This window comes from Pollicipes pollicipes, unplaced genomic scaffold, assembly GCF_011947565.3.
Source record: "Pollicipes pollicipes isolate AB1234 unplaced genomic scaffold, Ppol_2.1 Scaffold_4002;HRSCAF=4701_pilon_pilon_pilon, whole genome shotgun sequence".
Classification (NCBI taxonomy): domain Eukaryota; kingdom Metazoa; phylum Arthropoda; class Thecostraca; order Pollicipedomorpha; family Pollicipedidae; genus Pollicipes; species Pollicipes pollicipes.
In genome coordinates this window covers 8,554,969-8,581,377 of record NW_023596420.1, presented here as the reverse complement: position 1 = coordinate 8,581,377, position 26,409 = coordinate 8,554,969, and the positions used below count along the sequence as shown (strand labels likewise).

The following is a 26,409-nucleotide window of genomic DNA, read 5'->3' as shown; positions in this document are numbered from 1 at the left end:
ATAAGCCTCCACGCGTGTCCAACCGCGCTGCAAAAGCAAAGTTTTCCCTTTCCTGCCTGACGACCCTCAGTCGTTTACCCGGGGGACTCGGAATGCTTCTGATGCTTCGCACGAAAGGGTCGGAATGCTTCTAACGCTTCGCACGAAGACAAGCATCTGCGATGCACGCAGCGTTCTGGGGCCGGCCACAATGGCTGTTGGGGCCCCAGCGGCGCTCACAATGCCAAGATCTGGGTCAGAACAGCGCTACCGGCGGGCGGCGCGCAATACTGAAGCGGCCCGCCCTCAGAATAATACGTGCCCGATGCTCCAACCGGTCCTACGCCGGGTCTAGCCGGCGGCCGAGCCGCGCCCATGCAGGCGCACGCGTGCCGCGCCGTGATGGCTGTTGGCCATGCGACGCGGCGAGCCTGCGCCGGAGTCGGGGCGCCGCGCGCGGTGCCCGTGGTCAGAGCGACGTCGAGTCGGGGTCAGATCACACACCGGTCGGTCGCTGCCGGCGACACTCGTCGGTGTGGAGACGGCTGCTGCTGGAGGTAGGCTATATCAGGCAAGGCGATCAGGTCACAGCGTACGTCATCGACATCTGCTAGCTGCAGCTAAGTTTCACATTTGCTCGCTTCTTTCTCGTGGTATGCTGTACTGCAGTACAAAGCACCATTCCATGAACCACACGACGCAAGCATCCATCAAAGGCTGACCCGTGGAATGCGCATAATTGATTCAAGGTATGTGGTGGGGTCGATCTTCCGGCGATTCATGTTCGTCATGCAAGGTAGCGCCTGAGGGGCGACAGTTTTAAAGCAGGCCTTCCCCGTCAGGCACCAGTGCGGGACTATCGCGCCTTTGCGTGATGCGCCATCGCACAGGTGGTGTTCGCGCCATGAGCCGCCCTGCCAGCCAGGCCGATGACTGAATAATGCATGCTCTGTTTCACATCGGCGGCCGGATGCCGACCACACGTTTTTCACCGGTGCCTTGCGGCCGATGCCGGATGTCGGAAGCACGTTCACCCGGGGGTCCGACCCGCAGCTGCCGGGTTTGAGTGGTGCACCTTTCGCCATGTGAACTTGTCGGCATCTCTACTGAATAGAAGGCGCTCATCGCTCGTGTGTGACCTGGTGTCCAGTGCCGATCGCTCGCCGTCCGCGGCGCCTGACCAGCTCCCGTCGGGTCCACCCGCACGAGGCTCGCTGCGGACAGACCCGCCGACTGCGCGCTCTCGCTGGGGCCTGACCCGTGGGACTGTGACCCTGACCCATGACCCCGCTGACCCCGCTGACGCCTTCCCTGTCTCCACAGGCTCGGCCACCCGCCTGGATTGCGTGGTGGAGATGTTCGACCTGCTGTTGCTGAAGACCCGGAGCTCGGGAGCCGAGGCGGCGGGTGGCAGCGAGCCGAACACATCGCCTATCCCCAGGCGTCCGTTGGGGCCCTGAGACCGGTCCCGTCCCGATCCCGGACGGGGTCCCAGGGCGGTCCGACGCCGGAGCGACCCAGCGGCACGCCTCTGAGGCGGTGACCGAGGCCGCCGGAAGCAGGCTGAATATTCCCGACGGCGTGCAAACCTCCGGAGAGGCGTCGGGAGGCTTGGAAAGGGCGCTGCACGCTCCGATTCTGGCACTGAGTCATCCAGATGACACGCTGGCGCCCGGCGCCAAAACGCCGCACGCTGCAAGGGACTTATTTCACGCCCGTGCGGATGGCGAAAACATCGAACGCGGCGCTCCAAGCCCGCTTGGATCGACGCTGCCGACGGCGGGAGCGGCCAGCCAGCAGCGGGAAGGGGAGGCGAGTCACGGCGTGCTCACCAGCCACCCGCCGCGGCGCCGGCCCGCTCCGCTGATTGTCTGTGTCTCGCCGTCGGACGGCGAGGCCGGCGGCGGCGAGTCCGAGTCGGCGGACAGCGGCCTATCTGAGTCGATCGACTCGTGCCCGCCCAGCTCAGGCCCCGACCTGCCCGGCGCCGGCGCCAGCTCGCCGAGCCCGCCCGCGCCGCCCGCCGCCGCCACGGCCTCCGGCCAGCGGGGTGCGCGGCGAGCGTGGCGCGCGACGGAGCCGCGCCCGCGGCCGCTCTCCTGCGTCAGCAGCTCGTCGTCGGCGTCGTCGGGCGCCGGCTCTCTGCCGCGGCCGCCGCTCCGCCGTCGGCAGCGACGCGACAGCGACGACGCCTCGCCCGGGGCAGGTGAGGACGCGACCCGGCGCCGGCAGGTGTGGCGGAAGGGGAGGGGGAGAGGATTAGGCGGAAGCGGGCCAACTGTCTTGTCCGGGGGGGATTAGCGGCGCGGCTCCCGCAGAGGAGTCGGATGACGGCAATAAGCTGGGGACTACGGCGGAGGCTTTGTTTTTCGGGAAATGTAGAGTTGTTTCGTGGGGATGTTGTTTTCTTGCTTCTGTACCACTCAAGCAAAGCACCTGGCGTTTCATTGCATTCATCTTGGGATCTGCGTGGAGCATTAACGTAGGAGCTCTATTCATTAACATGGATTTGACTGTTAACGTGCTTCATCTACTCAAAATGCATCGAAACCCGCAGAGAAGATTTGATAAAAAGCACAGTCTTCTTTCCTTGGCGGTGCCTCGTAGCGAGTTTCGGGAGACCGAGGCGTATGTTGCGTCGGTGAAGACGTGCAAACACACCAGAACAGCAGGCCCCGAACAGCTTACCTGTACTCACCAGTGAAAACGAAAGCGAACCCACCATCACCCTGCCAGATCCAAAACGTGCAGCGGGCGTCACCAAGTGTCAGTATTGATCCCCACCAATCGTCACGCGCGACCCACCTGATACCCCAACCAAGGCAGGTTAAGCCGCTTATCTGCACGTGACGTTGTGGCCCGGTGACGTCCGATCCAATGATATCGGTTGCTGCCCCACATGCCGCGTGAGCTGTGCTGCCGGTACGTCACGCCTGACGTCACGCCTCTACCCGTTCCTGTTCTCACTCGCGTAGTGACGAACCGCCGAATGATTAGCGTGTCGTTCTCCCACATGAGGCTCGAGCTGGATCCCGGTTGTGCCATGGCCACTGAGCGCTAATATGACCAGTGCAGTCGCTGGGGTTCCTTACAAGGGTCGTGACAACGTGCGTCGCGTTCGTTTTTTGAAACAAAAGATCGCGCTCGCTCGTCGGTAAGGGAGCAGTGTGGTGTGGTGTGAACTTTGAGCCCCTGACCCGTCTCATATCGAGCGTCGTCCGCAGCGCTGGGGAAGGGAGCTCACGCGGTCGCACGAGTGGTCGCTGCCCCCGGTGAGGGCTGGGACACTCCGGGTGATGCCACGCCTGTCTCCAGTGCGCCGTTCACCCCACTGTCTCTGCAAGGTCACTATCCCTGAAGTGTGGACCCTGTGTCCCTGCGATCAGCCTGGAGCCTTGTTCCGCTGTCCCTGTTCACCAACTGAACGCCCGACCCCTCACTTCCCATTGAGCTGTGCATTGCTACCGCGAGCACAAGAAGCTGTGATCTCACGTGACTTTAATGCCGCATGTGGCATCTCATTCTTGCAATTTGCAAGATGCTACAGATATTTGAAATGATAGTAAGTGATAAATGCACCTTCCCCAAGGACGCAGTGGAAATAACGCCGCATTTGACGGTGAATTGTCCAGTAATGTAACCGTTTTGGGACCAGCGTTCTGGAGTATTTTCAAAGGAATTGGAAGGAAATCTCGGGGGACGTGACCGATGCCCACCATTTAAAAAAAAAAATCCCGCCGGCAGTAAGTGTTATCTCAACCTGATTTTTGTTCTTGGCAAAATTGTGCTTATGGGAACGAAGTTAACGTAAGGGATTTCACTTTATCACATGAACAGTATTAATAGATTGCATTACAGTGTTACATTGGCAGTGTGTTTCAGATATGTATGGGCATTTCCAAGTGTGCAAGCTCGTGTTTATTTTATGAGGGACAAATCCTAAGAGCTCACGCTAATGTGGAATGCCACGGAAAAAGTGATGAGAGCATCATGGGTGAATGTAGGTATGAAAATTCACGCAAACGCTTATGGTATGGTGTTGTGTATAAACAACCTTACTTGACAAAAGCTGTGTACCGTATCGGGCATTTTCTCTTATTACGCTCCGTATGGGATCGCGCTGTCTACGTACTGCTCTGTGCCGAATCGCACACTCTTCCAATTCCACGACCCCCCCCCTGGGGGGGGAGAGTCATGATTCCATGACTCCCCTCCCCCTCCCACCGTCCCTGCGACGTACTCACGAGTTCCACCATCGCGATCGCAGGCAGGCGACGGAGTAGTATTGTTTGCAATGGACACGTGGCTGTGGCAAGGTAAGAGCGCGGTCTTCCTGTGCTGCCGGGCCAGGTGTTTGCTATGCTGCACCGCAGATAAGATTGCGCTGAAATGTCTGGCGAACTATCTTTAACCCGGCTGATAGAGGTCGCCTACTTGGCCGTCATTTTTCCTATTCGGTGGTGCAGGCCGTCCGCAGTTATCCCGATTGCTCACTGATCTGGCTGTGCTTGTCACGCCAGATCTGCCAATCTGAACAGGAACAGAGCCGAGGTAGCCGAGGATGGGGAACGGCCTAACATGGACGGGCCCTTCGTGCTCTCGGGTATTGTATCAGACGCCCATCACTTGCCGCGCGATTGATTTTCATGTTTTCAGCTGCTCATTATAAGTATCATCTTCTCGTTATCTAAAAAAGCGTTTGTGGTGATATACGTAGCCTTTCTTCGAAGTCGAGTGTGTCTTTTTTAATTGTTTCCGAACGGATAAATACGCCGGTAAACAATAGCTTCGTAAGAATAAACATGGATAATTAATGGGTGTAGATATATCAATAATAGATAAATCTGTTATGATTGATCAACACCTGCTTCAGAATTTTCCATACATAAACACATTTCCTACATGCACATATGATTTTTATACCGACTTCATCTGTAGGCGGACTTCATTTCTAGCACCACTGCATGCATCAGAGTTGATTCCACTTTCGCTTAACCGATTCGAGCAACACAGTACGGGCCTCGCCGCTCAATCTGCGGCGCAGCGTTCCGTCGCTCATTAGCGGTTGCGCTGTGTTCCAATTCACATGCATGTGAAGACATGTCATTACTTTTAGGCGTGCGGCCTGGTATGTCAACCAACAGCCACAACGCCGAGCAGATGAAATTTTCGGATTCGCTCGCCTCTTCATTTTTTATTCACTCCCCTCTTAGCGTTGCAGCCTTTGCATGCCCTCGTGCACGCATACGGAAGGTGACGTCACACCCCTGTGACCGACAGGAGGGCATTCGAGCGACCTGTCGTCCTCATCGACGCTGTCCGTCGGCGCGTCCAGCCCGTTCCACTTCGACGTGGGCCTGAGCCCGGCCTGTCGCGTAGTGGCCGAGATCGTTCACACCGAAGCCGTCTACGTCAGCGACCTGCGGGAGGTCATCGAGGTGAGAGCGCCGGCGTCCGTCGACGCCGCCATAGGTCACGCCCGCGGGCAGTTCCGGCACTGCCGGGTCGCCGTGCAGCCTTCCGGCGGCGTGCGATTTGGGTCAGAAAACGTGCCAAGAAAACAGGGAAGACAGCTCGGTTGCGGCGCCAAATCAATTACGAACATGTGCGCGCAGAGAAATGGCCCTGGAGGACGGCGAGTTCCTGCTGTGTCAGCTGGTGAGTCACGTGTTTGCTCGGCGGCAAGTGCGCATTGCGCTTCAGAGGTGGCCACCAAGTGCTCGGATCCGACCGCTTCAGCTCACTGGTATGGACGCCGTAAATCGTTCCTCTAGAAGTCTGAAGCTGTGATATCTGTGACAGATGTGTTGCTATCTGTGACATTAAGCGATGTGTCATTAAAATTCTCATCGTCCGCGACAGAACCAAATGACCCCTCAAATATTGTCCGGTGAACATTTTTCCATTTCCAACCGGGGATTGGTAGTCTGCTGCTGCATCATGGGAACGATGATGCCCCTGACAACTGGGGAAACAGCGGGAACAACGATGCCTGCCCCTGTCAATCGAGGAGACAGCCGGACCGAACGCGACTCCAAGCGGGATAGCGCGCCACCTCGCGTTTTCGTGGTCTCGTCTGTTACTGTCAAGTAAACCGCGCCGTGGCTCAGAGCACGGTGGGGGCCAGCGTACCTCGCAGCCGACCGGGCAGTCGCCTCTCCCGTCCGGCGGCCGTCACCTCGCTTGACCCGACACGCCAGCCTCGCCTGATCTCGTCGCGGCGCTCTCGCTGACGTGGCCGGTGGGTCAGTCGGCCCCGCCTGTCCGGAGAGATTACCCCGCTCCGCAGCCAGCTAATCAGGCGAGGGCTCCGATTCGAGCGCGACGCGACGGCAAACAATGGCCCGAAGCCCGGCTGGCCTGTCTCCGCGGTCGGCGGGCCCGAGCTGGGTGACCGGGTGGCCCGTCCCCACGGTCGGCGGGCCCGAGCTGGGTGACCGGGTGGCCCGTCCCCACGGTCGGCGGGCCAGAGCTGGGTGACCGGGTGGCCCGTTTCCGCGGTCAGCGGACCCGACCTGGGTGACCGGGTGGTGCGGGGGATCGCGGCCCGCAGGCGGCGCGTCCCTCCTTGCCTCGTGCCCGTCGGCAGGCGCGAATGCGAGGCTTTGAAGAGAGCGTGTCCGAGGTACTCATGGCCTTTTTTTTAAAAAATCAGCTGTGCATTTTGTTAAAACTGTGCATTCGGCGGCCCTAACAAGTACAGATATCACGTGACGCCCCCCGCGCTAAATCGTCACATCGGGTTGACGTCAGTGGACAGCTGCGCCGATTCAGTGCCCGCACCATCTGCACCTGCCCCCCCCCCCCCCCCCTCCATCCCACTGAGGCTTGTCGACCCGGGACGACCTTGAAGGGTTAACTGATCGCCGGCGCCCGGCCGGGCTATGGGATCGATCGTTTCCCGTGCGGGCGACCTTGAAGTGGGTGCGCCATGTGACCCGTTGCCAGCTGCCAGTGTCGGCGTTTGACGTCAGTGGTTCGTCTTAAAACAGCGTAATAATTCATGCGTTTGTCACGGCTCACTGCCGTGATTATTGACCTGGCGTGATGGCTTGGCGATGGCTGCCAGCCTGCGTCGAAGCCATGAGGTTTGGGTCATGGAAACACAGCCTGCAGTTGTCTGTCCTTCTTCATTAATGTGACCTGAATATCGTCTGTCAGCTGTGGATGCCTCCAAAGACGCATCCCGTCCAGAGGAATGCAGAGGCTCCTCACAATGTATCCTGGACCATTCGCGATGCTTCCGGAGGGCCAGCTAGTTTCTTGATACGCTGTGCCCAGCGCGTACACAACCACTAAAAGTGGCGTAGGCAGAACGTAGCGAAATCGTGAAATGCTTATCGCAGGTCGCGTGTGCAGAACAGCAAATGCTGCTGACAAGCTCAAACAAGGACGTTGTAAGGAAGCTTCTCATTTACGCGCACGCGGCATGCGCAAACAGCCAAAATGCTGACAGGTATTATAGGGTTGTGTACGGCTTAAATATAAATGTACACGTAGTGCACAGACACACTAGATGCCCATTGGGTCAAAGCGTTTAAAGCGTCAAGGCGTAAGCCCTAGTTACCACCATCAGACAGTAAAAGCTGTCCGTCCCCGCATACACATCTCGGGTCGTGGCGGATCACGCGATCAGGAAGCGACCGGTCGGTCCAGAGCGTTTGAAGCAGTATCAGATGATCTTGGGTTTAATCCCCTTCTGTTATGAACCTTTGCTAGACTTGTTTCTATTTTATGCTTTGGCACTGGAAGAAGTAACTTTTTCAGGTACCTTAAACGGTCGGTGGGACATGTTTTGTGTGAAATTTTTCAGTTATTGTAGCAAGGGACGAAAGAGAGAATGTCGCATTTGCATGCTATGCCAAAAATACTCTGCAATGAATGCGCGGCACCAATCAGAACTACGCACACAGGGAAGTGTTCCTGGGTAACCCAAAACAAACAATGACGGTTTGTCGTTATTTACTCATAGCATCATAAAAAGCCCGGCCGAATGTTGAAACAACAGCAGTCCAGTTCAAGGACGTCAGGTACCGGACGCCCGCCTGCGGCTAGCGCATCAGCTGAAGCGGCCCAGTGACGTTGCAGGATATCTGGCGGCGAGACGCTGACGTTGTCATAGCCCCAGATGATTATACCATGCACCGAAGCCAGAGTTGCCTTGCTAGAATGCGCATCGTTATCGAAATGACCTCACAAAAGCAGTTTAATCGCAAAGTATGCCGTGCAAATGCCTCGGCCATGAGTGGATGTAGCCCAAGTACATGTTTCGAAGGGTATGTGGCTTATAAAGACAGTTGCAACGCGTCCGTTGGAGGGGTTCTGGCAAGCTGTCACTTGCCGTGTAAGATATGAATCCGCAACGCTTTGCCACGAGGACACCCTAGCGGCACTAGTCATGCACGTGCTTAACTCTGATGAGCTCGCATGTGGCACGTTGAGTTTGAAATGACCGAACGCATTACGTACGTATTGAGGCGGTATGTTGACGCCGCATCCACCACGCATGAGGACGAGTGACAGAGCTAAAACGCCCTTGCAACTTGCCATCGCTCCTCGAGCCTGGTCGGTTTCCTCGACCCGTTTGTTGCCAGTTTCTTTTGGCAGAGGCAAGATACGTTGGGCGATGGGGTGAGTGAGTCAGCAAGGAGCTGGCGGCGGAACATCGAGAAGGCCATCGCAGGCGAAAAATGCTGTCTGCTTTGGCTCCGAAATTGCCGGGCGTTGGGTTCGGTCATGCGACCCGAAACGGATCGCAGGGCTGACCCAATTACTCGCGCAAATGCATGATGACGTTGACGTCAGTCATTTGGTCACCAACGGACCCCTATTTGCACCGTGATTCTTGCGCTCGTAAAGCGTGACGAGCGAAGAGCTTTGCTGCTGCAGGCGCAGCTGGCACTCGAAACGGACCTGCCGACTGTTTACCGGCCGGCAGAGGCGCCCATTTCAGTCGACTTCGTCCCGAGCACCCCCGGCGACAGGGCGGCGGCGGCGGGTGGGGCAGAGCAGCGCGGGGCGGTGCGATCAAGGCCGGCAGTCGTCAGCCACGGTGCGGGCGGCGGCGGCGTCCGTTGGGTGCCAGCTCAGCTCCCCCTCCCCCTGTTCGACCACAGCGGGTGCGGGAGGCGCCTGAAGCATGGATGGCCGGAGGGCGCAGCGTCCGGGCGGCGGTCGCATCAGCTGATTGAACTGAAGTGAAGAGGGCGCTGTGGGCGGGTCATTTGACTTTGTCGTGGTCGAGCCGTAGGGGATCTGTTATTGGGGATTGTAGGGAATTGGTGGTGAGAGACTGGTTGGAAATTGAGTTGTGCGGGAATGTGGCAATTTTCGCCGAATAATTTTGTGATGTGCTGAGGCTCCACGCAAATAGCAGAAACAAATGAGAATGAAGACATTTTTTGTCAACAGATCTTTATCCCTGGGCACAAATAACAGCATGAAGTATTATAACATTTTATGCCCGGTAGTGTTGACGGGACCCAATTAATCCAGGCCAACGGCGCTCTTGGCGTTCCAGCAATGACAGTCCTCGGTAGGTTTTGGCAGACGTACCCACCTCAACCTTGACTGAAACGGGCGTGGTCCCAGTGAACAACTGGTAGGTAGGCTTGATGAAACTGCTGATTGTGCTAATGAGTTCGGTTTGATGCCTGATGATGGTAAACATGAGCTACTCACAATGCAATGAAGATGTACAGTAAGGATGATTTATCATGATTTCATGAACGAATCTGACATCATCGGTCATTCGACGGATTTTTTCATTTCATCAGACCTGAAACCCACGGTTTTTTGTTCTGCTTTTTTTCTTTTCACGCGAGGGCATGCTATTTTCACAAAAAAACGACCACGCCGCGCTCCTTTTTCCACCTGGAGGCCCGACACGAAACAACATATGAGACTCTCACCCTGAGAAGGGTCTCGAGAGGACGCCAGAGACGAGATGAATGTGTCCTCAGCCGCCGGCGAATGCCGCGGCGCGCCTGCCGTCTGTCGAATCCTACCCCCGCCACGTCATACCCGGGTTCAGCAATCAGCTCCAGCTAACGTCGTTAGAGCGCCGCCCGCTGAGAAATTATCTCGCCCACTCAGCGCCCGGCGCCTCCGGCACCCGAGAACTCTCGCTCGGCCCGCCGCCCGTCCCCGGCCTGGTCCGTCCGACTGGCGGGGATCATCCGGCCAGGAGGACGGCGGCGCCCACATGCGTGGGTACAGCACGTCGAGGTGTGACATTCGCTGATGGCATTATCCGGCAATCTCTCCAGGCGCTCCGGCGGGGTGGGACTTTAAGGGAATGTTTCACATTTGAAGATATTGAAGGAAGCATCAGATATGATGAAACAAACTCGTTTGTACTTATTGCTGTGCTTTATAGGGAAGTAGACTATTTATGACGTCATGAATGTCAATGCCAACGCCTGAATTATGACGTCATGAATGCCAATGCCAATGCCTGAAATATTCTCCCCGGTATACCTTTCCCCATTTTTGCGGGCGTGTACCCCAGAAACTAGAGGGGCTTGGATCCTACAAAGGGCAGGATTGCGAACAGAACCGAAAAGGTCTCAAATGACTCTTTCAGTTCAAAGCCCACCATAAAGGTGGAACACTTCTTTAACTGCAGGCAGTCTCGAATACCGATATGCGGAGCCTCATTCCATGCACTTGGGGGGTGGCGCCAGCTGCCAACTCTCTTTTCTACGTTAAGCGCATAGCAACACGCCAAGAACGGACGAAAAAAATTGCGCGACGGTGACGGCGCTCTTTAACGGCGCGTATAAAATAGTCCCCGTGCGTGCGTCGCTAATTTCCGCTACATCGGCGCAGCCTGCGGCGGAGGGTCATCTCCGTTGCCGTGCGTGCCGTGGCTCTGGGAGAAACTGTGATCGGCCCGCTGCCCGAGGTCCTCTCTCTCTCTCGTGGATTGAGTTGTTCGGAGAACGCTGTCGAGTGCCGCTCGCAGGAACCGTCTGGGTTGGGAGTTGTGCCCAGATCAGATGGATCAGAACGCCTGACCCAGACGGGAATATTAAAACAGCTTTCACGGCGGGTGGACGGCGTGCTTTCAAGCACAAGCCGCTGGACGTGATGAGATGGCGCCCACGATGGGGAATGCGGGGAATATGACAGAGGTACAGATTTTGCTTACGTCACCGGGTGACGTAAGGGGTCTTAAATTGCATTATTCATCCTTCGTGTGGCTCAGCTGTAAATACAAATCTGCATTTTCAGGGAATTGTGTTCTCAACGGTGTCCTGTTCCGAACCACTCATCTCTTCTTTCTAAGTCAACACAAATAGCGCCCCAAGATTTATGGCAGAGTTTGACATCCGAGGTGTAACGCATAGTTGCCAGTTAATTGGCAGTCCCACTGAACACCAGCTGAAGAGCGAAGCTGCCGCGCAGGTGACATTCCGCGTGACTGATGGCAGTCCACGTCAGTGGAGAGCGCCAGGGGCTGATCCTCCGCCTCAGAGAACGTGGCTTCCCACTTCGTTCTTCGTGCAGACTAATCAACAAATGAATTGCTACAACGTGCAGCGCTCATTTGAATTGCATTGCAGCTACACCTGTTTCAGAGAAGCTGTCTCGAGGATAATGACAGCTATTTGTATTTGTAGAACTGATGTGAGTTGTGGAGTTACGGGCTACGCAGCGCCGCAACCTCTTGCAGAATGTGCATGTATTTTTAAGAGACAGCTCCTGTAGGAAAGCACGGGCGCAATTGTACACAGACACTCGCGAGTGGCAACAGAGCTACGGCCCGATGGAAACAGAGGGGATAGTCTGTTCTGCTATGCTGCGTGATGACAGCTTTGCCGTTTACATCCAAACACCTTCCATGTCTGCTGAAGAGCCCAGTAACGCCCGCAGCTTCGCCGTTCACTCACAAACACCCTCTACGTCTGCTGAAGAGCCCAATAACGCCCGCAGCTTCGCCGTTCACCTTCCATGTCTGCTGAAGAGCCCAATAACGCCCGCAGCCTCGCCGTTCACACGCAAACACCTTCCATGTCTGCTTGGGAGCCTGGTAACGCCCGCAGCTTCGCCGTTCACTCACAAACACCTTCCATGTCTGCTTGAAAGCCTGGTAGCGCCCGCTGACCACCAGGCAGATATGCGATCCCAAGCCCAAATAAACGACTGATGGAGCTGGTTCTCCGATAGGGCTCACAGCTCGAGGTTTTCGATCCCAAGCCCAAATAAACGACTGATGGAGCTGGTTCACTGATATGGCTCACAGCTCGAGGTTTTGACATTGGGTTTGCGGTGCGTGGGTCAGCGTTTGGGGCCATGTCGGAAGCCGATGTGATCAGGTTTGACGGGCGCGAGGTATCTGATGGTGGCCTCGACCGAGCTCACGTGCGTGGCGTGGCGGCCGACCGGCGACCATTCTAGAACACCTCCCTCAGATGGTCTCTGAGCCATTCGTTCTGACTGAAGGCGTAGTCGGCAGCTAGAGAAAGGCTGTCCTGTAGATGGTCGCGGACATTCTGCAGCTGGCATATGTCATAGATCTGAGGTCATTACAATACAAAAACATCACTGCTTATTGTATTCACATGTTGGACGGAAAATCGGTTTTAGGCCCCCACAGAAGCGATGTAGAAAGTTGAAAATTGTCTTTGGATGTTTTTTGGCTTGATGTTGCTTTATGGTACCGAGTCATTGCCAACCAAAATGGGGGAAATAGCCATCAGTGGCGGCACACTGGTTTGCAATATGGACCTTTCGCAATCACTGCTTAGTTATGGTTTGGCACGTTGTATTTGGTATTTGTGATCGTGAGCGTCACAGCACCCTCGCGGTAGCTGTGGCTGCTGCGGCGGCACGTCAGCTGACTGGATGGTCTACCCAGGGACGGCACGCGGCGGGGGCGAGCGGAGTAAAGTACACCACCCTCTAAATCAGCGAACTGGTGTTTGAACTGGCATGAACCATTTTTGAGTGTTTCCGTATGCGTAAACGTACCTTACCTTTACGTGTGCGTGCATTTTTAAGCACGAGCCATAGGTGCTTTGTTCCCAAGTTTGATCAAGTCGAGAACGTATAGTTACGGCATACAATGTGATTCACGTCGCACGGAAGTGCCCCTGCCTGGGTTCAATTCTAAATTGCATGACAACCTGATAACAGTCCATTTCCATTCAGCACGGTGACCCGAACGCGACATTCCCTATGTTGCATGCTATGATACTTGCACTGGCAGTAGGGTCACGTCTCTGCCACTAGGCCAGATCCTTACCGCACTGCTGTTGATGCTGTTTTAAACGTTTTCAATGCACATTATCCCAGTAAAAAGTATCGGAGTAAAGATACACCGCCATCGATTATCGGGGCCTATAACAATACCATCCTTCCGCAACGATCTGTCACAAAAATATTGGGTCGTGACATGAGGCTCGGCAGTTTTGAACTGCGCTGCATTAAAAAACCTATGAAGCGCGGATCATTCGTTACTTGCGTTTTTCATGTGAACCTGGCGACGCTGCCAGACATAGCACTACTCCACCGGATGCCACCCAGCACCGCCTCACACGGTCCGTCACCTGTGGTCCACGCTCTGTCCCGGGCTCCGCCCATGAAGAGGTCACGGGCCGCCGGGTCTGCGTCCATTCACACCACGCGCCGCGCCGCTGGCCGGCGCCGCCCTCCGCGCCCAGCGGACTGCGGTCAGGCTGGAGCGGCCCTCCATCCGGGTCACGACCCCGGTACCATGACCCGGCCGGGGTCACCGGGGGTGCGAACGCGTCAACGGGACCGAAGCCAGGACACGTCACCGGTGGGCCGGTGGCAGCGGCCGCTGGCTCCCGGTGCGGCGGTCGCGAGGATTGGGGCTGTTTTTCCGGGGTTACTAGTGAGAGGTGTGGTTGGCTTCAACTGCTTTCGGGCTTATTACTTGGCGTATTCTAAATGATTTAAGCGTTGATGATGCTGACCACCTGTTCTATGATCTTGTATTCGCCGCCACTGCAGACCTCCTACTGCCGAAGATATTGCTAGGCACCGTACTGCTAGAGCCGACTTCAAAACAGGCATCTGATGCTAAATATCGCGAGTATTTGTTGGGTCTAGTGCGAGACTTAAAGACAACCCAAAACGTTATTGGTTCTTTGTTAAGTCCTTCAAGCCATCAGTGCACATATCTCCCGCTCTTAAGTGTGATGGCAATGGATACAAGGGTGATGAGGAGCGTGCCAACTGTCTGAATATGTGTTTTGCTCGTAAGTTCTGCGACCCTGACGCTAGTATGTTGCCTGACCCTCCTTTGCTCGATGCGCCTGGAGTAAGACAGCTTTGCCGTACCACATGCCCATACAGTACACTTGTTACGCGATCTCAGTGCACACAAGGCCTGCGGTCCTGACGGGCTAAGTGCCCAAGTTCTCAGGGAATGTGCTGAGGAACTAGGTGTTCCGTTAGAAATAATATGCAAGCTTTCTCTAAACTCAGGCCTCTTTCCTGCCATGTGGAAGCAAGCGGTTGTGATACCGGTGCACAAGAAGGGGTCTAAAAAGCTGCCTGAAAATTACAGGTCGTGTCTTTGCTTTCTACCTGCTCAATAATATTGGAGAAAATTGTGAGCGGTAGCCTGCTACAGGTTCGTCCGCCCGCCCTTCCCTCATCCCAGCACGGATTCCTTCCAAAGCGCTCTTGCACCACAAACCTTTCATGTTTTCTTGAACCCTGCTGGACATCTACTTCAAAAGGTTAACAAACAGATGCATCTTACAATGATTACTCCTCAGCATTTATCAGGGAGAATCACCTTCTTCTGCTACACGAGCTTCGCTATTCTTTTTGCATCACTGGCCGCGCGTACAGCTGGCTGAAGTCGTACTTAGCAATCGTTCACAACGCGTAGTGCTGAACGGCAAGCAGTCTGACTGGATTCCAGTGCGATCTGGTGTCCCGGAAGGCAGCATCCTAGGACCGTTGCTGTTCGCCTGCTTTCTGGCTGATGTTCCTTTCCTGACCAAATTGACAGTGAGTGCCTTATGTACGCTGGTGATATCAAAATTTATCACCGAATCGACAACGTAGCAGGCTGCCTTACACTTCAGACTGATTTGGATCACCTCTGGGAATGGTCCAAAAACTAGGTACTGAAACTGAACCCAGCTAAGTGCTAAGTCTCATTCGCCCTCCGCACGTCACATGTTCACTACTCATACGCACTAGACGGTCACCGCTTGGATAGCTGCCAGCAGATTCGCGATCTTGGCGTCTTCATGGACACCACTCACCTTTGCCAATCACACATTCAAATGTCTCAAAAGCAAACAGGAATGCTAGGCCTTCTCATGCCAACCGCGGAAATGTCGTCATGCTCCCACCAACCGCGATTCATACGCAAGACTTTGCTTTGTGCTTTCAACGCACATGTGAAATCATTGATAGAGTACGGTAGCGTTGTTTGGAGCGGTGCTGCCGTTTTCCATCTCGCCCGGTTCGAAAGACTGTAACACCGGTTTCTCATGTGGTGGGGCTCGAGTAGCCAGTCACAGTGTCCACTGGATTATGAGCATCTTCTCGCTTTCTTCAAAACAGCATCTACCAAGGCAAGTTTTACTCAGTCTGACATCTTGTTTCTATGCAACGTATATCATCACAGGCTCGACTGCGCTCACCTGACATCACTGTTCACACTGGCTACACCCGTCCGGCGTTCTCGGCATATCGGCCTTTTCCATAAGCCATTTGCAAGCGCCAACATTGTTAAAAACGGACTTGTCGCGTGACTACACACTGTATGCAATCCATTTTTTGCAGCAGTCTCCCTCAACTTACTTTTTCATCCATCAAAATCGTTCCCATCTGATTTGTTTAGGTTCGCCGGCACGTGGAGCATTCCCTTAGTGACTTGATGTGCGATTGTGTAATGTGTGTGTGTGTGTGTGTGTGTGTGTGTGTGTGTGTGTGTGTGGTGTGTGTGTGTGTGTGTGTGTGGTGTGTGTGTGTGTGTGTGTGTGTTGTGTGTGTGTGTGTGTGTGTGTGTGTGTGTGTGTGTGTGTGTGTGTGTGTGTGTGTGTGTGTGTGTGTGTGTGTGTGTGTGTGTGTGTGTGTGTGTGTGTGTGTGTGTGTGTGTGTGTGTGTGTGTGTGTGTGTGTGTGTGGTGTGTTGTGTGGTGCGTGTGTGTGTGCGTGCGTGCGTGCGTGCGTGCGTGTGCGTCGTATATTTATAGTTTTTAAAATTCGGTTGCTTCCGTAATTGGGCTTTTGCCTGTGGAATGCTTATGTCCTAAATAAACAATAATAAACCGATGGCAGCTGGGGTTCGGTGTTCACCACAGGACAACGGCCGCGCTCGCCCCCCCCCCCCTTCCCCTCCAACTGGGAATCCTTGCGAAAGCTACGAACGGGTGCCGATAGGATAGGGGTTAACGCGTCCGCGTCAAGTGCTGCGCATCTGGGAAACCAGAGGTACGGGGTTCAGTTCCGTCTCACCCGCCACTCGTGCTAGGATGAGAGACTGGTGACGCCACACAGGCCCAGCAGCTGAGTGCGTCGTAAAGCCCCAGTGACGAATGAGGTGGTGAAACGGCCAGGAGCTGGAAGCTGGGCTGCTGCATGTGGCGCTCGAGATATGTGTGCTGTCAACTGTAAACCAGCCTTCCAAATGACTAAAATAGCACGCCTCTTCGGAAAACTTCGTGCTTTGTTGTTTGTCCCATAAACCACAGACCGTTGCGCTAATGAAGCCACCACCGACCCGCTGACCCCGTGTGGACCGTGTGCCTGACCCGACCTGACCCGTGCGGACCATCCGCAGGGCTATCTGCTCTACTGGCGGGAAAACCCGAAGCCTTTCATCACGGAAGAGCACACAGAGTTACTGTTTGGAGACTACCAGGTCATCTACCGCTGTAACAGGTGAGTGACGCCGACACAGACGTCGTCATGGTTATTTCGGCTATGCACGTCTTGCACGTAATGCGCTCTGCTAGTAATGGATGCTGACGGTGGGGGCCAGGACCAGGGTTCTCTCTCTATCGGGGCTGAGCTTGTCTCATTGCCGCGACCCTTGCTCGTCATAGTCTTTTGACCCCTGGTCTTTTTGTTGGTTCTGAGGCTCTCTTTCGGTTAGGAGGAGCACACCTTCCGATTTCTGCAATTAGAGGTGACGAACTTATTGTGACCAGTCGGTGCAAACTCACGCGTCAAATATAATTTTGAACTGCGCCATCGACGCTGTCAAGTCAAGTGTCAGGAGCTATCAGCGTGCAGTACCGTGAGCGCGTCCGCGCGCGCGTGCAGTGCGAGTCCACTCAGCAGTTTCAGCCAAGGTCATCGTATCTGTCACAGCAAACTGAGTTTATTTGCCCGCTTCAATCCTGCCGCAAATAAGGGGACAGTTTGCAATCTGTGAGGAGGACTATTTCGCACGAGATGAAGTCATGCAGCACTCAGCCAACAAATCACACTTTGTGATGTCATTGTGCAGCAGATGGCTTGGCAACGGACGACGGCGGCGAGCGCCGCCCCGCCTGGGAATGACAGTGGACTGTGATCAGGCCGCGACGAGGGCCTCTGGGTCTCATAGCTGTGGCGTTAAATGCATCTTGAGATATTAGCTGCGAACTGTGAATTAGCAGCTGTTGGGATGTTGGGATTACATTGAAATACCGCCCACGCCTGCTTAAGAGCTGAAAAATCTATTATACTAAAGGAACAATGTGTGTGTGTGTGTGTCCGCCACCGATTTTTTGAGATCATGCAGGGGCTAAAGGTCAGGAATGTTCAGTAAGATTTTCACACCACCAAGGGCTGCCGGCAGGATGCGTCTATGTCTAAAAATAATTTTGCATTTCTCAAAAATAAGCGCGTGATGAGCGCATATAGGTCGCAAAATTTTCATACGCTTAACGTGGGCCACACAAGTACCGGCCGACGGCCCGACACGCAGGCGTTTCTGGAGCCATATCTTGATAAGGGTCGCAACCCCACGAAAGTTGCGCGGCTAGATAAACCATTGGTGGCACGTTTGTGGTGCCACGCCGCACGTGGCACATGCACATGTGTTGGAAAGATAAAGTTGACCGCTTTCGACAGGTTTTTACGTTTCGAGTCACGGCTCGGCACCCAGTGCGAGCACAGGCACGGGTTTGGTTTTTTAACATTAACAATTGCCGCGGCCACAATATCAGCGCCCGCTTCGTGTTAGTGCAACGCACGGTTACTCTGCAAATTGCAAGACAAGTTGCAGGCGGCACAGTTTTAAAATTCGACGCCTAATACAAGCCTCTACCGTCAAAACTGTTCATAAAACAGTGTTGAAAACTACATCAGCGTGTTAACCAATGAATTCTGTCGCTTTGCCGCCCTATTGCTGATCACGTTTTGCAATATTCCGCTCGCAAATGAGCGAAGGGGAATGGAGTGCTCGACGGATGTTTTACGCCACGACGGACCGGCGCTGCCCCGTCTCCCGGCAGCTTAACACGTGACACCCACGTAACATACCGCCGTATTTGACTGCCTCCGACCGATTATACCTTTCCGCACCAATATCACGATAACGGCGGGTCGGAGCGACCCAGGAGTGGCGTGAAAAGATGTGCCATGCGAAACGGTGCGGTCGCATGTATGACATGGCACGTGCTCAAAAGTGGATTTTGCTCTCTTGCACGAGTTTACGCGTTTTGTGCCAGATCTCGGCACCCAGGACACGGACACACCGGGGGGTGGCACGCTTTGATAACGAATGAAACGGACAAGATGATAACGAGTGGTCACACGTGTCACGTGTCATGGTGCCCACGTGTAAAGCTAAAGACTTAGCTTTTCGACGAGTTTAACATGTTTTTGCGATATCTCGGCACCCAGGACTCGAAGCAACCCGAGAGTACCACGCTTTGATAGAGCATCGAATGTACAAGTGTGCCCTGCCAAATGGTATCGTCCACGCACCATGTGTCACGCGCACACGTGCTGGCAAGATGGATTTTTTTGGCTTGCACCCATTTTCGCGCTTCGCACCACGTCTCGGGGCAGAGGGTGCGAAGTGATTCGTGAGTGGCATGGGTCAGTATTAAGTGGAACGAGCCATTGGGTGATCCAAGTTTACTGTAACACAGACCATGTATCATGGTGCACATTTGCTGAAATATTTAGTTGGCAGATTTCGACGGGCTTGAACGTTTTTGCGATATCTCGGCACCCAGAGCACAAAGTGACTCAAGAATAACATGCTTCGATAAGCACTCAAGCGGACAATCATGCGGTGTGAGACATATTGTCGCACTTGCCGCGTTCCAGGTATACGCAAGCTGTAAAGATGCACTTTGCTGATTCCGTCTGTTTTTACATTTTACGCCACATTTCCGCACTCGGGGCATGTAGCCACACGGAACTGGTTTTACCGTGATAAGGAATTAAACGGCCAATCTTGTGTTTCCACGTTTCCGCACACAAGGTTTGTGTGCCACACCCACACACTCCAGCAGTAATGAATCTCACATTTTTGACAGGTTTAAAAGTGTTGTGCCACATCTCAGCACCAAAGGCACGGAGTCATTGGGGAGCGGTATGCCGTGATAGGGAATCGGAGAGACAATTACGCGACATTAATTGTCAAGTCACACGAGCTGTGTGTCACGCGTGCATGAACAAACAAGATGAATTTAGCCACTTCCGAGGGTTATTCGCATTTTGCGCCATATTTCGGCAACTAGAGCAGCCAGAAGCGTGAATCCAACTGCGAAACATGCATAATCCTAAATTTTCTGTGCTTTCAACTTAGCGCAGCGAAGCAGGCATGCACGCGCTTGTAATTCTATTTATGCTAGTTTTTCTCAGGATATGATGATAAGTTTACAAGTATTTCAAGTGGGGCAATCATCTGTTGCTTTTTCTTAGCGACTGCAGCCAATCCAGAATAATCCGGAAGTTATCAACATCGCCACATTTAACACTGCTCCGTACGTGTTACCGTTGTACGGTTTCACTAGCACAATGTTTCTGTTCTGTTTTAGGGAGTTCCTGTGTGCTCTGGAGCCGTGCGGTTTGGATCCGCTGATGGTGGCTGAGTGTTTCGTGAGCCACCAGGGCCAATTCGCCGTGTACACAGACTACTGCACTAACTACCCAAGGTACGTGCGGCGGTACTGTGCACTGTGTCATTATAACTGCAAACATTCATATATATATATATATATATATATATATATATATATATATATATATATTTATTTGTATACATATGTACGTATATATGTTGATTTTATGTACTGGTATGTTGTGTTTTGCCACATGCATTTTTGTGTGTTCATTTGTTTATCATTAATTAAGAGTTCTTATGATGACAGTTATCGACCTTCAGCATACTGGGAGGGCCTGGTTAAACTATATTGTCAAGCAAATATTTGCTGTATCGTCATTATTAGATATTTAAAAATTTACTCGTGGCGTCGAAAAACGCAGGATTAATAAAAAAGCGCCATTTAAAAACTCATACACGTGAAGCCAGGAAATGCTGGAAATATCTGCAGTTACTACGATCAAGAAGATATCAAAATAGGCCATCATTCGTGCTGTCACACTAATATCGATGCACGGTACTAGGTGCGCTAATGGCTGCACAAAACACAGGCTGCTAAGCCGGAAGTTACGGTGACCCGTACCGGTTACAAGGTTAGATGATTATAGTTTTACAGAAAGACTGAGGCGACGTATTAGTATCACGAATGCAATAATTAATAATACCATTGTCCTCGTTTGGCGTGTTAGTATGTATACAACATTTGGCATGTTAGTATGTATTCAATGTTTCGGCCAGCTAATCCTCCGGCTGTCGCCAAGCGTTATGAAGTGAAACGTCATCCAGCCCTAACAACTCCATAACACCTGACGATGGCTGGGCAGTCAACTGGCTGAAACGTCATGTGCATGCTAACACACCAGAGTAGGACAACAGTCCGAGCAAGAATTACATCCGTGTGGAAAAATACTTACCCCGATTATCACGCATCATGAACATTACAAGAACAACACGAAGAGTCTGGCTATTTATTCTCTCATGTCCTTATACTCAGTGTACGGAACTGTGCTAAAGGCTGCTCAAAGCCGAGGCGGCTAATTAGAAAGATTTCGATGCCGCGCACCGAGGAGGGATTTGCCAATCAGTGTCCATCCAAATATAAAATGAACCATTTCTAAACGAACATTACCAAAAAAAAGAAGCTCAAACTAGGTCTCATGACGACGTTCATGTTCAGTCTCAGACGAAGGCTACGTATGTACAGATATTCTGATACCTTGAGGTCCGCGTTGTCGTTTGCTGTTGCTTTTTTCAAAGTTGATATTCGTTGCGCTGTGCTCCATTGCTGCTTGCCGTTTTATCTGTGTTCCTCGAGCGGTTTAAACGCTCTTCGTAAATGTGTGTCTTCATTGTGTTCATCAAAGGGAGTGTCCCACGTTGTATGGAACTTTGAACACAAAAAGCTGTCTTCAAGGCCATTCGGTGCAGTTCACAGCCGTGCCGTTAAGACCTAAACCCCTCTGGTTTTTGAATGGATAAATTTCTGGGATCGGAGCTCATGCTCAGCAGGGCTTGTTAAGTGGACCCTGGCCCCTACCATCCGACTGCGCAATTTCAGATCAACGGCAGAATTTGGTGACGAAAGTTTGACGAATCGCGATGCTCGGCACGGTCCGTTCTGTTTTCAGACATCACCTGACCTTAAGCGGGACCGCTACCACCGGCTGCTGGCCATGCTTGTCAAGGTCATGGGCATACCCGTCAAGACGGGTCATCGTCGCCTTCACACACGTCGTTGTTTTCTTCACCTTTTCACGACTTCTGATGTCACAGAAAATCGAGAACGCGCGTAACAAGCAGCATGCCGCACAAGAGCAATTATCTTGAAGGTTCTAGAAGTCTGCACTTATTATGGCGAAGAACCAGTAGCTCACAGCCTTTTGGCTTAAATGCAGATTTTCACTCTTCTGCTATATCTGTTTAATTTACTGGGCACGGCGGAGCGCTGTGCCAGACCGAGTTCGTTTATTCACCGCACTAATTGCTGAGAACATATTCAATCTTGACACCTTTATCCGGAAAACCTCAATGCAACAGTAACTACCACAGGTGCAACGTGCTGCCACTTCGCGCCGTTACATCTAGTGGAATTGGAAATCCCAGCAATCAGCAAGTGTGCTATTTACCCGAGCTGAACAAGCACACACGTTTGCGTCAAATGCTGCTGCAATCTCGCCGTCTATTTAAGATCCATTTAGCCGGGACCACTCTGCTGTCCACCACTCCGACCTGCCTGGACCAGTTCTTATGAGAAGGCGTGAAATAGCGGGAGCGACAGGAGAAACCCCTTTCTATGTCGTCTGTTTTCGCGCCCATGGAAAGAGAGCGGTCACGCGTCAGGCCGAACAGATACATTGCGGTCACGACTGATCTATTTTCGTTCTCAGGGCGATCTTTTCAGCGCATTGTGACAATCTTGCACCCAAACTGGCACATCTCGCGTGCATCACGTTCGCTCATCAGCATTCCACCACCGTACCGACAAAACTGGACCGAACCGGTGCGGACAGGGCCTTTAATTTCCCCCGGCGCCAGGAAGACACCACAGCACGACCTGTGATTCTCACGCCCACGCCGCGTGAGGTGAGTTTTCCCAGATCAGCCTGCGGCCATTCCGGCTTCAGTAGCGGCGTGCGCCGGTCGGCCGTCACGGAGCGGGCAGTGGGTTGGGCGTACAGAGCTGGTCGATCATCATTACCGGTCAACCCGACGCTGTCGACATGCATGCTTTGTGTGAATCCATTCGCTCGCAACAGAGCACACGGCTAATTGGATGGTGAAAAGCTTGATCGGAGAAACCGACGGAGCGCCCATCGCAGCTAGGTCGGCTGTTTCGAAAGCAAACGAATCATTTTCACCGTTTAGTGAGGTGAAAAAGTGGCGCTAAATAACGCCAACAGTCGTCGTTCATTCAGCTCGTTGCAATAAAAATACGGATTTCTTGAAGCCGCAGCAACAGGCGTAATGCGCGAGGCTGCGGAGCGGCGTTCTTATTTAACACAGCTGCCGTGAACGGACGGTTTTCATGGCCCTGACTAGACAAAAACCGTGTATCATCACCTCTCACCCTGTTCTGCCTGCTTTCCGTCATAGGTTCATTGTTTACTCTAGCGATTTGGACGAATCGAATAAATGATATATCGAGCCCCACAAAACCATCAGCCAAATTGATATCGTTAGCGTTCATCATTTGAACCGGACACTGACGATGATCGCATGCCCGATACATAAATTTAACCGTTAAACAGTGCGCTACCTTTGCCTGTGTTTGCTGAAAACACAAAATAAATCACAATGCAAATACGACTTGAAGATTGGGGTACAGAGAAACCTTCATCCTGAAATTGGCTAAATTGCCGCGACTTGTAAACGGTTAATCCACGGCTTCCGATGCCACCGCGGCGTCCCATTTCCGGTTGCAGGCCGCGTTATTCAAGGCGAAAGAACAATAGCCTTATCCATTAGCCATAAATGATAAAGATATCGCATATTTCCATTCAAAGTTAACAGGCTGCTGGATCGAGTTGCGATATGCACTATTCACGTTTGCCTGCATACCAATCTTCTGATAAACGACGCTGGTTCGACGGCTGACGAAGACTGCCAAAAAGTATCAGACGTTCGGAGGCCCTCGAGGCTTGCTTGTGGAAGTGCCGGAAGCCCTGTATCGATGAGATGCAAACAAACAAGTCAGGTAGCCGTTCACATCTGGCGCTTGCCGCATGAAATCTGTGGAGCTTCCGGGGGCGTGATACAAGTATGCGATGACCTCCGTCCTGATGAATCAGGGCGGATCTGGAATGCAGCACTGCTCACTTCCCATTCAACCAAGCCTTTGTCGGAGTGCCACGCCGATTCGGGCAATCCCTTCGTCCGAGCCGGTCGCACCGGTCACGGGACTGAGCCCTCTAGTCACGTGACGTCTCGTTTCGGCCTCATTAGCGGCAGCGGCCGCTCTGATTGTGGCCAGCGGCTGGGTGGCAGCGGCGCGAAAGGTGCACGGGCTATCAGATCACCGGTCACGTGGGTGGCTTTCCCGACACGCTCGCCCGCATCGCGCCCGGGCTCGGAGCCGAGTGTGGAACGAGCGCCCGGCCATCTGAGTCCGGGCTCGGAGCCGAGTGTGGAACGAGCGCCCGGCGCTCTGAGTGACGCCGATGACGCAGACAACCCGGGCGGGGTGCCCCGCCAGCCAGTTTTCTCTGAGCGGCAGCCAAGAAGCCACGATAGCGTGACAAGTAGTCTGGCTAACAGCCAGCTATATTCACCTCTGTGTATTTGGAAAACTGCCACCAGGATCACATCAGGTCACCATCCTGTGAAGGCTGTACGTGTACATGCAGATCCCCATCCTGAAATACAATTGCCAGTGCGACGCAAGGCGCAGCACTAGCATCCATTTTATTATCTCGTTGTCGAGGAGTCAGGTTAGTTTTAGGTGGAAACCATGGAATCCGGGGAAAAGCGAGGAAAGACATCACTGAATGTGTAACCCGACACGAGGGAGCGCATCGCCCTCCGATTTGGGACTCGACGCGAAGTAACATATCGCCCCACGGGGTGCGAATATGCCCGGAGCTCCCTTCGGCGATCCGCAGCAGATTAGAGGATATCAGGTATTGCGAATTGGTTACCAGGTATCGTCACCCGTATCGCCTGAGCGTTTATTTTCAAGACACTGATGTCTCAGGACAATCATTGAAGGGAGAAAAAACTGAGCGGTCCTATGCTGCTCTGATCACTCAGGCACCAAATGTTTTCTTCGCATCCAGTGCCACATGGCTGATAACGTTACAGGGCAATGCGATGTAGAACAAGAAGAAAACAAGGCACTCACAAGTGGCAATGCCGCAAGCACAAGCACCTCTTCCGTGCCAGCGACTGCCGTTTCCGGCGGCCTGCGGCATCGCCGATGCCGTCGGTGGCCAGCACTGCCGCCTCTTCGCCCGGCTGGGAGCGTTCTCACGGTGTCGGGGGGGGGGGGGGGGGGGGCAGCCCCAGGCCAATCGGGGCCATTAGACGCCGGACAGCGACCGGCGGCGGCCCCAGTGCGAGGTGGTGTCTCTCACTCACCCCCCCCCCCCCCTGAGGTGGCCGGCGACGCGTGGCGTCACCACACGGCACACGTCCACTACTCCCTCCCGCGAGGGTCCTTACCTGCGGGGCTATGCACATAAGCAGCGCGGCAGGGGCGCTGAAAGCAGGGGAAGGGGAGGGCAGGTTCGATGACTTGTCCCCCCTCCCCCACACGCACGCACTGTGAGAGGATGCAGCGTTAACGTAGCGTTATGCACGGCAGGCAACCTGATTAAAAAAGAGTCCGAAGCATACCCAGTCCCCAGTCTTAAGCGGCTTCCCTCGCCCATGACACGCGGCGGGGGCTCCACGTAGGGGCTCAGCGGCCACCGTAGGGACACCCTGCCCCGGGGCACAGCCGCGCTCTGGCAGAACGCGATCGTATTGGGCGGGGTCGCGGCGCGGCATCGCGGCAGCTGTGGCGACGGTGTGAGGTGCGCGGGAGCCGCTGCTGCGGCGGCACCGCCGGCGGGCCTAGCGTGCCCCTGACCCGATGCCGTGCACGCGCCGCTTGACATCCGGGGACGGGACTGCTGGTCATGCATTTGTGACAAACAACTGTTAACGCCTGTGCTTTTTTGGGAGGAACGGAAAGCTATCTTCGCAATAGCCTTTCACCGTCAACAAATTTGAACAACTACAATGCTTTCGGGTTTGCCCGGTCTTCCACAGCAGTCAAATGGGCTGGAACATGCAAGGCATCGTGAAGAGCAAACTCCTGGCCGACAGAAAGATCGCGATACGAAACTTATTAATACGGTGCGCAGCGAGTTTGTTTGTGTCTGGCTGAGAAACTGTTCATGCGGCAAGTCTAGTAAGGTTTGGAACAATGGACCAGGCTTGATCGGTGATCAATACCGAGGTCACGGTCCGCCGTTGTGGCGACAATGCTCCCATAACGACCAACACTTCCGTTTGTTACCCACCCCGATCCCGGGAAAAAGAGCTGATTAACTTTTATTCTTTCTTTGTCATTTACCGGACGGCTAAGCTTGTTCATAGCAGCCGAGCTGGGGATTACAGCGGCCAGTTTCCCCCGCCATCCACGCGGCAGCATTGGGAACGTGAAAGGAACATGATGATGTTCGTTTGTGATCACGTGTTCGTGCTCATAGCGTTCCATGCAGTGTAAGCGTGCCTTAGATTCGCTCTGCACCAAGATGCAACGGGAAACCGGATCCCGGCGTTGTTCCGTTACCCCGGGCAGGTAGTCAGGCGTTCTGGAACAGGCAGTCCAGCGTTCTGGAACTGGCGGTCCCGTGCTCTGGAACAGGTGGGCCGGTGTTCTGCCGGCGTTTGGCGGAGGTCGCG

At 53.8% G+C, this 26,409-nt stretch overlaps 1 protein-coding gene across 1 annotated transcript; it reads left to right on the top strand.

The window, feature by feature from the left end:
- Positions 1-2,019: 2,019 nt before the first annotated feature.
- LOC119093498 (pleckstrin homology domain-containing family G member 3-like) lies at positions 2,020-26,230 on the top strand (the record flags this gene model as incomplete). The annotated part of the gene is made up of 8 exons (XM_037216458.1): positions 2,020-2,029; positions 2,069-2,185; positions 5,260-5,417; positions 16,756-16,856; positions 19,958-20,074; positions 21,651-21,722; positions 22,533-22,605; positions 26,153-26,230. Coding segments are annotated over 8 exons (726 nt in total), but the record flags the coding sequence as incomplete, so codon positions are not given.
- Positions 26,231-26,409: the final 179 nt, after the last annotated feature.